We start from the raw sequence: 12385 nt of genomic DNA on the forward strand, positions 1-12385 counted from the left end.
GTCTCTTTAAATTTTAATCGTAAAGTCAACATACGAGGGCAATTAAATTATGTAGTTTTGTCTATATCACAACGCAAGTGTAAAAGAACCTTAACCTGAAAGAGCTATGGATTTGGTTTTTTTGGTTTTTTTGTTGTTGTTGTTAACTCATTTTTAAATCTTTTTACCCCAGTGTACAATACATGAACTTATTTAGCTTGGAAAGAATTTCAAAGAAACAAAAACTATTTGAGCAGTACCACGAGCAGCTTTACGCTTTACGCTTATATATGATTAGAGAGCTGAATGCACACTTCCGTCATCCCCATGTGAGAGAAAAATGTCACTATTCTCGTCATACAGAGGATTTAATTGGAAATGACATGCTGTTGTAGTTGTATCAAATCTAATTCAGCGTGTCAAATTTGATAAAATATCTATAAGAGGCTTCCAACTTATAACCTTATTAATAGACTGTAAGGCAATTAGGATCTTGCCATAAGTAGATGAGGATGCAGCTGTCAGAAATCACTTTTTCTTTTTTTCTTTTTTTTATTGTCTCCATTATTAGGATAAAATGGGTTTTCATTGACTACAATACAAACAAAACAGACTGCAAAAGACACCATTTCTGGTTGGATTGCTTGGCAATGTTCCGTCTAAAAAGGTGTAAAGGTGTGGTTTCAGTGCTGGATATGGTGCTACCATCTTTTGGGGGATTTGTATTATTTCATTGGATTTTGAAAAAAAACAAACAAACAAAAAAAACATGTTAATGTGTCAAAAATCCTTTGTGCAGGGGAGGAATTTTGTACAGTTTAAGATAGACCTTCCGAAACATTATTTCCTCTGTTATTGCTTGTTGCTTCTTGGGATTTTGAAATTTCATTTACAAAATGTTTGTGGGGAAGAAAAAGAACATTTAGCAGACTGACTCATACTTTGACAGGGTGGGAACGCTTTCAAACAAATAAACCCACTTAACCAGATTCCACTTCATGGGTGCACGTTAAATTAGAAGCTACACTTCTCCACCAGTCTTCTTCTGAAAATCTCCGCACTTAAGCGACTCGTTTGACACTTTATTTCACTTTTTTCTTCCAGGTTTGAAGCGTAATTGCAGTTTAGAGCCTAATGATTTGGTAAGTGGCTAATAATAGGCCGGCATTAAAGGGATGGTCCTCTAACGAGCCCTTTCATGTCTCTCCATCTCATTAGTAGCCGCAGTGATTAGGAGGAGGTCCCGGGGTTAGGAATGGGCACAGGAGGCCCCATTACACATCATTAGGGGCCAACGCCAGGAGGGCCTGGAATGAACCCCATGGTGGGCCCTGCCTATAGTGAGCTGTTGTACCTGCAGGCGGACAGGCTTAATCCCGGTGTCAAAGCGACGATTACGTTTTTTTACCTTTTGTCAAAGAGGTGATGTTTTCTTTGTTTGTCAGAATGGAAAGTCTGGAAAACATGGCTGGATTTCTGAGAAATTTGTAAGGGCCCAAGAAGCTTTGCAGAGAGGAATAGTCTGATTAATTTTGTTGCAGAGTTGCATCTATCATTACCTTTGAGCCATTACAATGCAATTAATCAAGATAAAGAATTGACTTCAAATCCTGGGGCTCTGTTTGCAGGGTCAAAAGATCAATTCTAATTAGAATTTCATAGGAATAATGTCTTTGCAAGTTGGAGAGTAAGTCAGCTTTGGCATAATTCTGAATTCTGCCTTTTTTTTTTTTGTCCTTCTGCTCTTCCTCTTCATCAACACCATATCCACTTCTCCGAACTGAATTCCACAACTTTGTTTAACCTCCGAAAGGGAATTTGGAGGTCAACAAAGTAAAGCCAAATGCCCCCCCCCCCCTTCCAACTCCCAATTCACTCCACACTTGAAAGAGGAGGAAGGTTACATGTTTTGGCATTGAGGCCTGGCTTCTAAATATCTAGAGGACACGGATCTGGCTTTATTCAGATTATGAGGAGGAGAGAGGGCAGAGGGTGGAATAATTGAAGAGGAAACATGAGCTGTAGCACCCAAGGGTGTGCTCGCTTGTGTCGTGACGTATGCACTGTATGTGTGTGTCTACTCACATCTATGCCTGAAATAAAAGTGTATAATTAGTGTGCAGCGCGACCCCCGTGCTGGATTAGTGGTTCAATTTAGCACGTCTTGGCTGATTTGGCTGATTTTTTAAGAGCGCTGGCTGTGAGCTCGAGGTCCAGCCGGCTCCTCTTTACGGGCTCTGTAAAGCATCTCAGCACCAAGGATCTGACAGAGTAGCCCATGGGTGCTGCCGGCCGCCCTCGGCCACTGTCACAGCCGAGACTGGTGCTGGAGCAGATGTGGAGCTGAACTGAGGGAAGTGGGTCACGGCGCTGGAGGCTGTGTACAATTTCAAGCAAGGTCTTATTATGCACAAGGTAAGTCATGGTCCTTTTTTTACTCTTTTCGTGTGTGTGTCAGAGGGAGAGAGGGTGGTGTTAACATTACAATATCTTTCTTCCCCCAGGAGGCCTCACAGATGACCCTCGGTCCTCCGAGTTCATTCTATCTCTCTCTCTATCAGTGTCCTCTGTAGTCGTCTTTTGTAACTTGGGTTTTTTCATTTTCTTTTTTGGAGAGAGATGGAGGGAGAGATGATTTTGCGTGTGACGAGGCCTTGGGCGGACGGCTGTGTTTGATGTATTTTTTATGTGCTTAGGCTACTAGTGAACGATGGGGAGGGGGAGGGAAGGAGGGAGGAAGGATGCCTGGAGCTGATGCACTTGAATGGGGATGTTGTTGAAGGAGAGGATGAGGGGAGGATGAAAAAGTGTGTGTGTGTGCGTGTGTGTGTGTGCGTGTGTGTGTGTGTGTGTGTGTGTGTGTGTGTGTGCGCGTGCGTGTATATAGAGGGGTTGGAGGGGGGGCATGAGGTTTTTCTTTTTCTGCCGCCAGCGACGACATGTCAGGGGGATGAGAGCAGGGAGGAGAGAGACAGTGAACACTTGTTAAGTCTGTCTGATGTAGCCTCCCTATACCACACACATACACACCTCCAGAAAACACATTTGCATGCACACACACTCTAACACACACACACACACACACACACACACAAATTCTCGCTCACACACATTCAACTGCCATGCCCTTAGATCTGAAACTGACAATCACAAAAGCAGTCAGTCACCAGTTTGGAGAAAATATCACAGTGCAACAAATCCCGCAGTCCTCCCTTTGCAAAGGCTGGAGAAATGACATTGCCTGTCAGTGTTGCATTGTGGGTAACATTTTGGAAGCCTTAAACGCACCTGTAACTGTAGACATCTTGTGTTACTGTGATGGGATTTAAAAAAAAAAAAGAAAATGTCCTCAAAGACTCTGTTTGACTCCGTATATCATCAACTACGTGGTGACTTTTTCAGTGCCCGACTGGCAGCGTTGGGATTTTCTGTTCTGCTTCACATCCACTTGATGCTTTCCTCCATTTCCCAGGATGCCTTTCGACGCCCGCTGGAGGACCAGCATGACCTTGCTCGTTGCAACCAATCGGAAGAAGGTGAGGAGAGAAATAGGAACAGGGATAACACAGTCAAAGTAAGGGATGATGTTTTTCCCGCAGCGTGAATGCGAGTTTTGTCCCTCACAGAAGCTCAATGGCCTTTAACTGTTTCTCCTCTGATGGAATTCCCCTTGTATGATTCTTAAAAAAAACAAAAACAACACAGTTACAGACGGACTATAAATCGAAGTCCTTCTGAAAGCTGGACCGTGATTTCACGCTGCGAACCTCTCACACTAACAAATCCAGAAGGTGCTCTGTGTGAGTCGGATCTGGTGACTGGGGAGGCCACTGAAGTTCACTGAACTCACCGTCGAGTTCATGAAACCAGTTTGAGGCGACTTTTGCTCTGTGACCTGGCGCATTATCAACCTTGAAGTAGCCACTGGAAGATGGTAAATTATGGCCGTAAAGGGATGCAGATGGTCAGCAACAATACTCAGACAGCCTGCTGCATTCAGACAGTGATTGGTTGGTGTTAAGGGGCCCAAAGTGTGATAAGAAAACATTCCCCACACCGTTATACCACCACCACCACAGCGTGGACTGTTAACACAAGCCAGATTGGGTCCATGGATTCATGCTGCTGATACCCAATTCTGACCCTACCATCTGCTGCCTCAGCAGAAATCCAGATTCACCAGACCAGGCTACGGTTTTCCAGTCTTCAGTTGTCCGGTCTTGGTGAGCCTGTGCCCACTGCAGCCTCAGATTTCTGTTCTCGGCAGGGCAGGTGGTGGAACCCGACGTGGTCCTCTGCTGTTGTAGCCCATTCGCCTCCAAGTCGGACGCTTTTGTTCATTCAGAGGTGCTTTCCTGCTCACCACGGTTGTACAGAGCGGTTATCTGAGTTACTGTAGCCCTTCTGTCAGCTCCAACCAGCCTGGCCATGCTCCTCTGGCCTCTCTCGTCAACGAGGTGCTTCAATCCACCATATGCCGCTCACTGGATGCTTTTTGTTTTTTTTGTTCTTTGTGCGTGACAATCCCATCCCATCTGTCACCGACAAACATGCCACAGTCGAAGTCCCCGAGATCCTGCGTTTCGTCCATTCTGATGTTTGACGTGAACATTAACTGAAGCTCCTGACCTGCAGCTGCAGGATTTTATGCATTGCGCCGCTGCCACATGCTTGGCTGAGCGAATAATTGCGTGAATAAGCAGGTGCACAGGTGTTCCTAGTAAAGCGCTCGGTGAGCGTGGCCTTGGAAAGCAGTCGTGGCCCGGTACGCAACTTAAACAAACAAGACGTGGAGGCTTGAAAACTCCGGTGCACCTACACTGAGAAGGGACTTTTTTTCCATGAAGTAGGAGGCATCTTGCGTGAAATAACAATGAGAAAAATTAAGAACTTTTAGAGTAATTTTATGTCCTAAAATGTGTCTGGGTGGGACCTTTAACTGTGTAGTCCCTACAGGTACACACAGACCTGAAAGAAAGATAAATAGAACATAAGAAAAACACATGAATCGTATAATAATAACAAAAACACACATAAAATACAGCATCACATACAGCCGGGGTTAAAATTGGGCTAAATCTGGATTAAAGTTCGTGGGTTGGGTGCACATCGTTCTTATCCAGGCAGTAGAAAAAAAAAGAAAAGTGATTTCTGCCTCCCAAGGACTTCCAACGCTGTCGAACTCTCCCCCTTAAAGTGTTCATTTTGAGCCCAGAGCGGCTCTTCGTCAGCTGGAGAGGATTCAAACACGTGGGGGTATCTGGGATGTGATGTGGTTAAGACTTCCCCACTGACACATAGTCGTCTAAATGCTGCAGAGATAATCGCCACGTGTCCCCTATTCCTCTCCTCCTTCGTCTTCTCCTTCTCCTTCTGGTACGGGAATATTATACAACGGTTGCCATACAAGGCTGAGTGAACCTGGACAGCCCGGGACCCGACTGTAACCTCGTAATGAGGTCAACATCATGTGGCTGTGTGTGTGGGGGGGGGGGGTTGGTTGTGATATACTGTGCGTAGCCCAGGCTTGTTGCTGTTACATAAGATTCAACCCTATGTCACACTACAATAACCGCACAGACATCACAGTAACATGACAGCCTGCTACCGTGAAGTCCTCATGTCCTCACATTGTTTCCATTCCCTCCCCACGGTCTCCCTCTTCCTCCAGTCCCAGCCCAGTTTAGGAAGTGGTACTAGTCAGCCAGTCCCTTTTTTTTTTTTTTTTTTCTCTTTTCCTTCTCCCCAGAACCACAGTGGCAGTTGAGAGGACGGGGAGGAGGAGGAGGAGAGAGAGGAAGAGGAAGATAAACATCACACAGGAGGGTCGGAGGAGGAGGAGGAGGAGGACGAAGGGGGGGGGGTGATTGGGAGGGCGCAGTGTCCAGCTTCTCCACCGAACAGCAAACCAGCTTTTTTTAAAAAAAAAAAAAAAAAAAAAAGGTAAGTACAAACCAGAACCTCATGCAAATAGATTCACACCACACGGGTGTGTGTGTGTGTGTGTGTGTGTCAGTCATTTGACTTATGTAACCTGCTCATAGGCGATGAAAGGCAGGCTCCGAGGTCGTTTTCACTGAGGAGGCGTAGAGAGGAGACGGCGCTGACATGGGGTGAGCGTTACATAACGCAGCGGAAATCAAACGGTTCCTCCGGTCCTCTCTCCGGCTTTGTCGGGATTTCATCACGTCTGGAGCAACTCGAAACCGCGGTGTTAATGTCGTTGCGTGAGTGTGAGTGTTGAGTTTGGCTCTTTTTTTTTTTTTTTTTTTTTTGTTAGCGTTGTATTCATCACTGGCGCGTAAATATGCGGCCGCCGAGCGTCATTGGCCGGTCGCCCTTGTTTTTTTTTTTTTTTGTTTGTTTTTTTTTTCCCCAAAACGTTTCCTTCCGTCGTCAGTGCTGAAAACAGGCACCTTCTCGCACAGACTAGAAAACATCGAGCCGACAGCAGGACGATTTTCTTGGTATCGTTTTTTTTTTTTTTTTTCTCTCTCTCTCCTTTTTTTCCACCGCGTTAATGGCATCGCGTTGTTAGCACGGGTGAAGTACGGCGAGCCTGTGTTAACGGACATCCGCCCCCCGAAGCGGACCGCGAATTGGCTCAAAAAAAATTCGGGCTCGGCGGCGACGAGTGTGTCGATTTCACACCGGGGAAAAACGACTGATTTATCCGTTTATTTATTTATTTATTTATTTATTTTTCTGGTCTCCTCGCGATCGCCGAGCATCGGTCGGTGCCTGCTGCATGCGCGCGCCCGACAGAGCCACAGTCGCTGTCCTTCAGCACCACGTGAACGCGCGTGCACAGGGGGAAGGAGAGTGGGTAGTGGTGGTGGTGGGGTGGTGGTGGTGGGGTGTGGGTGGTGATGGTGGTGGTGGTGGTGGGGGGGGGGGTGATTGACAGCAGCCTGAAGTCAGGATTAGAGAAATTTCCATTCTGAGGAGACATGTAAATATTTGATGCTAATAGAAGTGGAGTGCTCAGACCAAGCCTGTAGTTATAGACATAAACAAGGAGTTGGGTTCTACCCAGGAGTGTGTTTTTCTGTTTCTGTGTGTGTGTGTGTGTGTGGAGTGGAGTGGGTTGCCGAAGCGGTTTTCATCTTCCTCTTTTCCTCGGTCCTGCTCCTGCTTCGGCTCATCCGTTCACGTCCAGTCGCTCCTGCAGTCTGTTTCTTTTGAATCCACCTCTTTTTAGCCCGCAGAGCTGCGTGTTCCTGACATTTCTGCTGAACATTTTCCAGAAACGCACAGTCGCCTGTCAGGACGCTGTCGACTTGTTTACCTGCCCTTCTGCCGAGCTGCTGGTTTTGACTCATGCTTAAATCGTCACGCAGAGACTGAAAAATTGCTTGCGATATCTGTCACAGTAAACACGTAGCCCGGTTTATTTTCGCTGCCAAAGTCAATTTATCATATCCAGATGATGCAGTTGAAAGCCCGACTTGTTTTTTACCAAAAACTCTTGATCTTCTGGGAAGTGCCACTATCTAAGACAGCAGAGTTTACCATGGAGCAGCAGTGAATTAACAAGCTGTGTTTTGTCTAGAAATCAAACTGTTGAGATGAATAACAGGAAAAACACATTTTGTGAATATTGAAAGTGTGAATTTGGTCGGTCTTGTGTCTTAGATATCAGAGTTTCCCACGCACAATTTCGAGGCGCCAGCACAGAGGCGTTTCTTAGGACAATTTCTCGTCTTCTCTGTACATTTGACATCTATCGCCCCTCTCTCCAACTTGGAAGAGGTTGTCTTCCTGCTTCTGCTCTTCCTGGAGTTTCTTTGTTTTTTATCCCCCCTTCTCCCATTGCTCGGGGGAGCTTCTGCTTGTGTCGATTGTAAAGCCCTTTGATGTAAATCTATGATCTGTGGTTTTGGGCCGCATAAATGAAACGGACGTGGCTCTACTTCCCAATCCATGTCCCTGGCTGTTTGGGCTGAGTTTCATTTGAGGTGTTTTGATACTCGCGCCGATAGGATACCAGGATGTTCAGTACTGGTGCTGAAACCTCACTTTGAGTGACACAAACATTTCTCCACAAAACCCTTTTTTCACTTGACAACGAAGCCAAACTTCAAAAATGTTATATAGCTCGAACAAGTACGGGAACTGAGAATGCGTGAAAATCAAAAATTCAGTGTCGGCTTTCTGTATTTGACAGTTTTCAATACTCAGTGCTATGGATTCATTTCCGTCGATACCAAAAAAGTCTCGTGTCTCTGCAAGTTGATTTTTCCCGGTGCAGTGATAAGAACCGACACTTGGACACTGGTCATTTAAGTGCTGTAACGATTGTCTCCTTGTCATTTCAGTGAGTCCCAGTCGAGGTCAGTGATGCTTCACCATCAGGGCCAACCTCTGAACTCAGCCTACGGAGGGCAGGGAGGCACAAACAATAGTTCTTCCTCTTCACTTCGAAACAGGGAGGGCGACAAAGACGGCAACTTCAACTTCCTGCCTGACAAGGATGACGAGGGCTTCACGGGCATCGGAGGAGGAGACGTGAACCGCAACCAGGTGCGTCCCCGCACCTTGGGCCCGTTGGGTCGCGACCATGCAAACCCCTCGCCACCTTCTGGGTATCACCACAACCCAGGGCTCCTGTCGCCGCGGTCGCGCCTGCCCTGCTGGAGCCCGCTGGAGCCCCTGCCCGAGATCGAGAGCGGGGACGACGCGTATGGTCGAGTTCCCCCTGACGGAGCGGAGGAAGGGAGGATGGAGGAAGAGGGGGGAAGGCTGATGATGAGTCTGAATGAGGAGAAGCAGAGAGAGAAAAGGCAGCTGCAGACGAGGAAAGGCAGCATGGGGTTCAAAGGCAAGGAGGAAGAGGACGAAGAGGCAGGGCTGGACGACGATGACGAATGGGGAGACAGCGAGTCCGACTCCGAGTTCAGCTACCGGTCCGGCAGCAGCATGTCCTCCCTCCCAGTAGAGAGCGCAGAAGGGATGCTGATGGGGGGCTGGGACCGCGTCGGAGTCGGGGAACCAAAATCGAACCACCACGAAAGCGCCGAGGTCGGAAACAGCAACAGAGAACCAGCTGCAAGACACCGGAGCTTCAGCCGCAAGTCGCTGACGGGAAGCACCCTGGGAAATCTGCTGGAGGAAGGAGCAGAAGAGCAAGACGACAACGACCAGTCTTCAGACTCAGACTGCGAGCTGCCAGAGCTGATGGACGCCGTCTGGACGCTGCGGGACCGCGAGCGCTTCAAGGCCCAGGAAATGGAGAAGCACCAGGTGCAGCTGACCATGTATCGCCGCCTGGCGCTGATCCGCTGGGTCCGCACGCTGCAGGGCCGCGTCCAGGAGCAGCAGAACCGCCTGCAGTCCAGCTTCGATGTCATCCTCACGCACAGGAAGGAACTGCTGCGCATGGGCGCGGCCGCCGCCACCGTGGCCAACGCCACTCCCGTCGCCACCGTTGGCCAGTCGTAGAGAGAGAGAAGGGGGGGGGGACTGACAGGAAGTGGTTGAAAGCAGCATTTTCGTTCTGTTTGCTTCCATCCTGAAGACATTTCCCCAGAAAAAAAAAAAAAAAGGACAATCTCCCATCATCCTGTTTGATGTTTTTATGCTTCACACCCGTGTCGCTGATTGTAATGACGCAAAAACTGGAGTTTTTGTTGAGTTTCCTTACCGGTGTTCCCCCCCCGGGGCATCAATAAGTGTATTCAGTTTCATCTTCATTCGGGAGGACTCGAGCCCCGTCCCCGCGCCAAACTAAAATGTATGACCTAGGATGTATTCTGATCCAAGCAATGGAAAAATTAACACTCTATTGTGAGATCGATATGATGTTTGTACGAAAAATGTTCCATGTGCGTGTGCTGTTATCGTCTGTCTTGACTTCTGGTGTATCAAGAAAAGTATTGGAGAATATCATAGATTTAACAGTGTTAGAGATGATTTATACCCTGAGATGCTGTATATAATTAAAATAAATAAAAAGAATAAACAAAATGGCCTCATACCTCGGCACTGTGTTCTTTTTTCCCCCCATACATTCATAAGGCTTCATAAGAAATTTTATTTTATTTTATCACACTTCTGACATATTAATCTGAGGGGATTGCAGGCTGTTGTCTGATAATGCCACTTTTAAGAGCCCAGAGCCTTCATTTCATTCCAAGATCAGCGTGCTGATTTCAAGGAGCAGGTTTATCAAAGCTCCCTCAGTGCAGATATGACTAAAGAAGGGCAGTTTTTATCTTCTGTGGATGTACTTGCTGCACTGGTGCCCATGGGCGAATGACCTTTCAGCTCACAAATGCTTCTTTGTCAGCCGAACAAAGTTGGTCTGTATCAGCTCATCACAAGGGGCCGGGGAGTGTGTGTTCTGCAGGGAGTGTGATAGCCGTGTGAGGCTCAAGCGTCAATCTTTATGGGCATGGCTGCCGCCGCCGGCACTCCGACATCATCTCACCTCGCTCCGTGTGTGTGTGTGTGTGTGTGTGTGTGTGTGTGTGTGTGTGTGTGTGTGTGTGTGTGCGCGCGCGTGTGTTCAGAGAGATACCAGCCGCATTGCCACCCTATAATCTCCAATCCCGAGATGAGTCGCGGGGTCCCTCGTTGCGCAGGAGGCCCCCGGGGAGCCTGCCAGTCTGCGCCCCGGGGCCCTGCGGGTCCTACCCGGCCGCAGTGAACAGACGCCGGTCCGGTTGCGCACAGGAGAGCCAAAACCCCGGGGCAACTTTGGGATAATCCCCGTCTATGCCTGGAAAAAACTGACTCCCGTTTATTCCCGAAGCTTATCGCCTCTCTTGGACGCAGGCGTCGCAGTGAAAGTCTGAGGCCATTTACATATTGATCCCTTGTTCGCTGGCTGAAGGTGGATGTTTGCAAGGCATCAAAGCTGAGCGGATAACATGTTTACACCGGAATAGTGACTTGTAAGCAACGCGCAAGCAACAACCTCTTAAAAAAAAAAAGAAAAGAAAAGGGACATCGAGGGGGAACAAACACGCCTTTGATTGTGATTTTGTAAACCACCGAGACGTGATTTCAGGCTGGTTAAGGGAGGTTATGAATGCATCCAAATAAAGCTCGTGAAACGGGGAGATAAATGAGCGCAAGAGCTGCAACAGACCGACGCTGGATCTCGCTCGGGAAAAGTGGAACCTGATCAGCTCTGCCTCGGGAAACAGTGTCAGTATTTTTAGAGGCGATGGCAGCGTTGCAGTATTAAAATATCCCCCGGTGGCGGGACGTGTTAACTATTTCCTCCAGTCGCTGGGAATAAAAAAAGAAAAAAAAAAAGATACCATTTCGGTGCCACTTTCTAGTAAAGACACGATTTCTAAAGGGTTTATTCGTAGTTTCGATTCTGGCTGATAAACCATTTACTAAGGCTTCATACAGCAGTCGCGAGCCATTAATTAGATCGACTTTTGGGTTGCCAGGTTGTAAAAATGTGAATAAGTAATTAATAATAAGCGACACGTTTTCTCACTTTCTGGTACGCAGACAGCAAACGTTAGTAAATCATATGGGATTATAAATGTTAATAACTTAATAGTAATAATAATAATAATGATAAAGGTTTGTTGGTTTGTTTTTTACAACAAATTGCTGGTGTTGAAAAGTTGTTCGTAACCGGATTTCGCTCCAGATGCTCTTCTCCAGAACTCCTCCGCAAGGTCAGAGGTCAGACGGCCTCCCGAGGTGGTCTCCCTGGTCACGGAGGAGTCACGGAGACCGTCCACGCCGGAGGATCGGCTAAGCCCCCGAGACAAGTGATTTATGAATCAACAGTAATGCCGCTAATCGCGGCTCCTGCACCCCGTAGAAGTGGTGCCTTGTTTCGAAGACGGTGCTAGAAATGTCCGGTAGACGACTGCGTGATGTTTACGACCGTTTGACATAAAAAAAAAACAACAAAAAAACAAAACAAAGAAAAAGCAGGGTGTGAACCGTGTGGGATTCGGCGCCGTGAACACATCCCCCGGTGCTGGTGTGACCGTCGGGGCGTCTGCTGCGGGCGCACTGACGAAGCGCATCGTGCGCACACGTCTGCGCTCCTGTCTTTCTCTGCACATCTACTCATTCAGTCAGTGAAAAAGAATAAATAATTAAATACATTTAAAAAAAAAAAAAAGTGGGGCATGGAAATGACAAGTGTGGTGTTAGATGCGTTTTATGTTTTGGTTTTTTTTTTCCTCAATGCAAAACTTCCTGGGGAGCAGAGAGGTGCGCACAGCTGGGCCTTGTGGCAGCCCCCTGGCGACGCGGAGCACCAGGATGAGGATCAGCAGTTTTTCTGTTTTTTTGTTTTGTTTTCTTTCTTTTTTTTAATACTCTTCACCTTCTTCGCCTCCAAACAACAGCGAGAGCCCAGAATTCGCACCTTTCAATGTCTGACAAAGGATTTGAATGCTTTTCCCACCCCCATCGCAACACTCGT

The 12385-nt window shown here is 47.5% G+C and overlaps 1 protein-coding gene across 2 annotated transcripts; it reads left to right on the plus strand.

Moving 5' to 3' along the window:
- The first annotated feature begins 6021 nt into the window (after positions 1–6021).
- Positions 6022–9928, plus strand: LOC120786555 (UPF0500 protein C1orf216 homolog). 2 transcript variants are annotated; one of them, XM_040122038.1, is made up of 2 exons: positions 6022–6092; positions 8298–9928. In XM_040122038.1, exons 1-2 carry the CDS (start codon positions 6088–6090, stop codon positions 9418–9420), a joined length of 1128 nt encoding a protein of 375 aa, XP_039977972.1. In that variant the 5' UTR covers positions 6022–6087; the 3' UTR covers positions 9421–9928. The 2 variants fall into 2 exon arrangements, 1 of the variants encoding a protein (XP_039977972.1); XR_005706730.1 differs by having other exon boundaries at positions 6034–6212; positions 8298–8399.
- The last annotated feature ends 2457 nt before the right edge of the window (positions 9929–12385 follow it).

This window comes from Xiphias gladius, chromosome 24 (genome assembly GCF_016859285.1).
Source record: "Xiphias gladius isolate SHS-SW01 ecotype Sanya breed wild chromosome 24, ASM1685928v1, whole genome shotgun sequence".
Lineage (NCBI taxonomy): Eukaryota > Metazoa > Chordata > Actinopteri > Istiophoriformes > Xiphiidae > Xiphias > Xiphias gladius.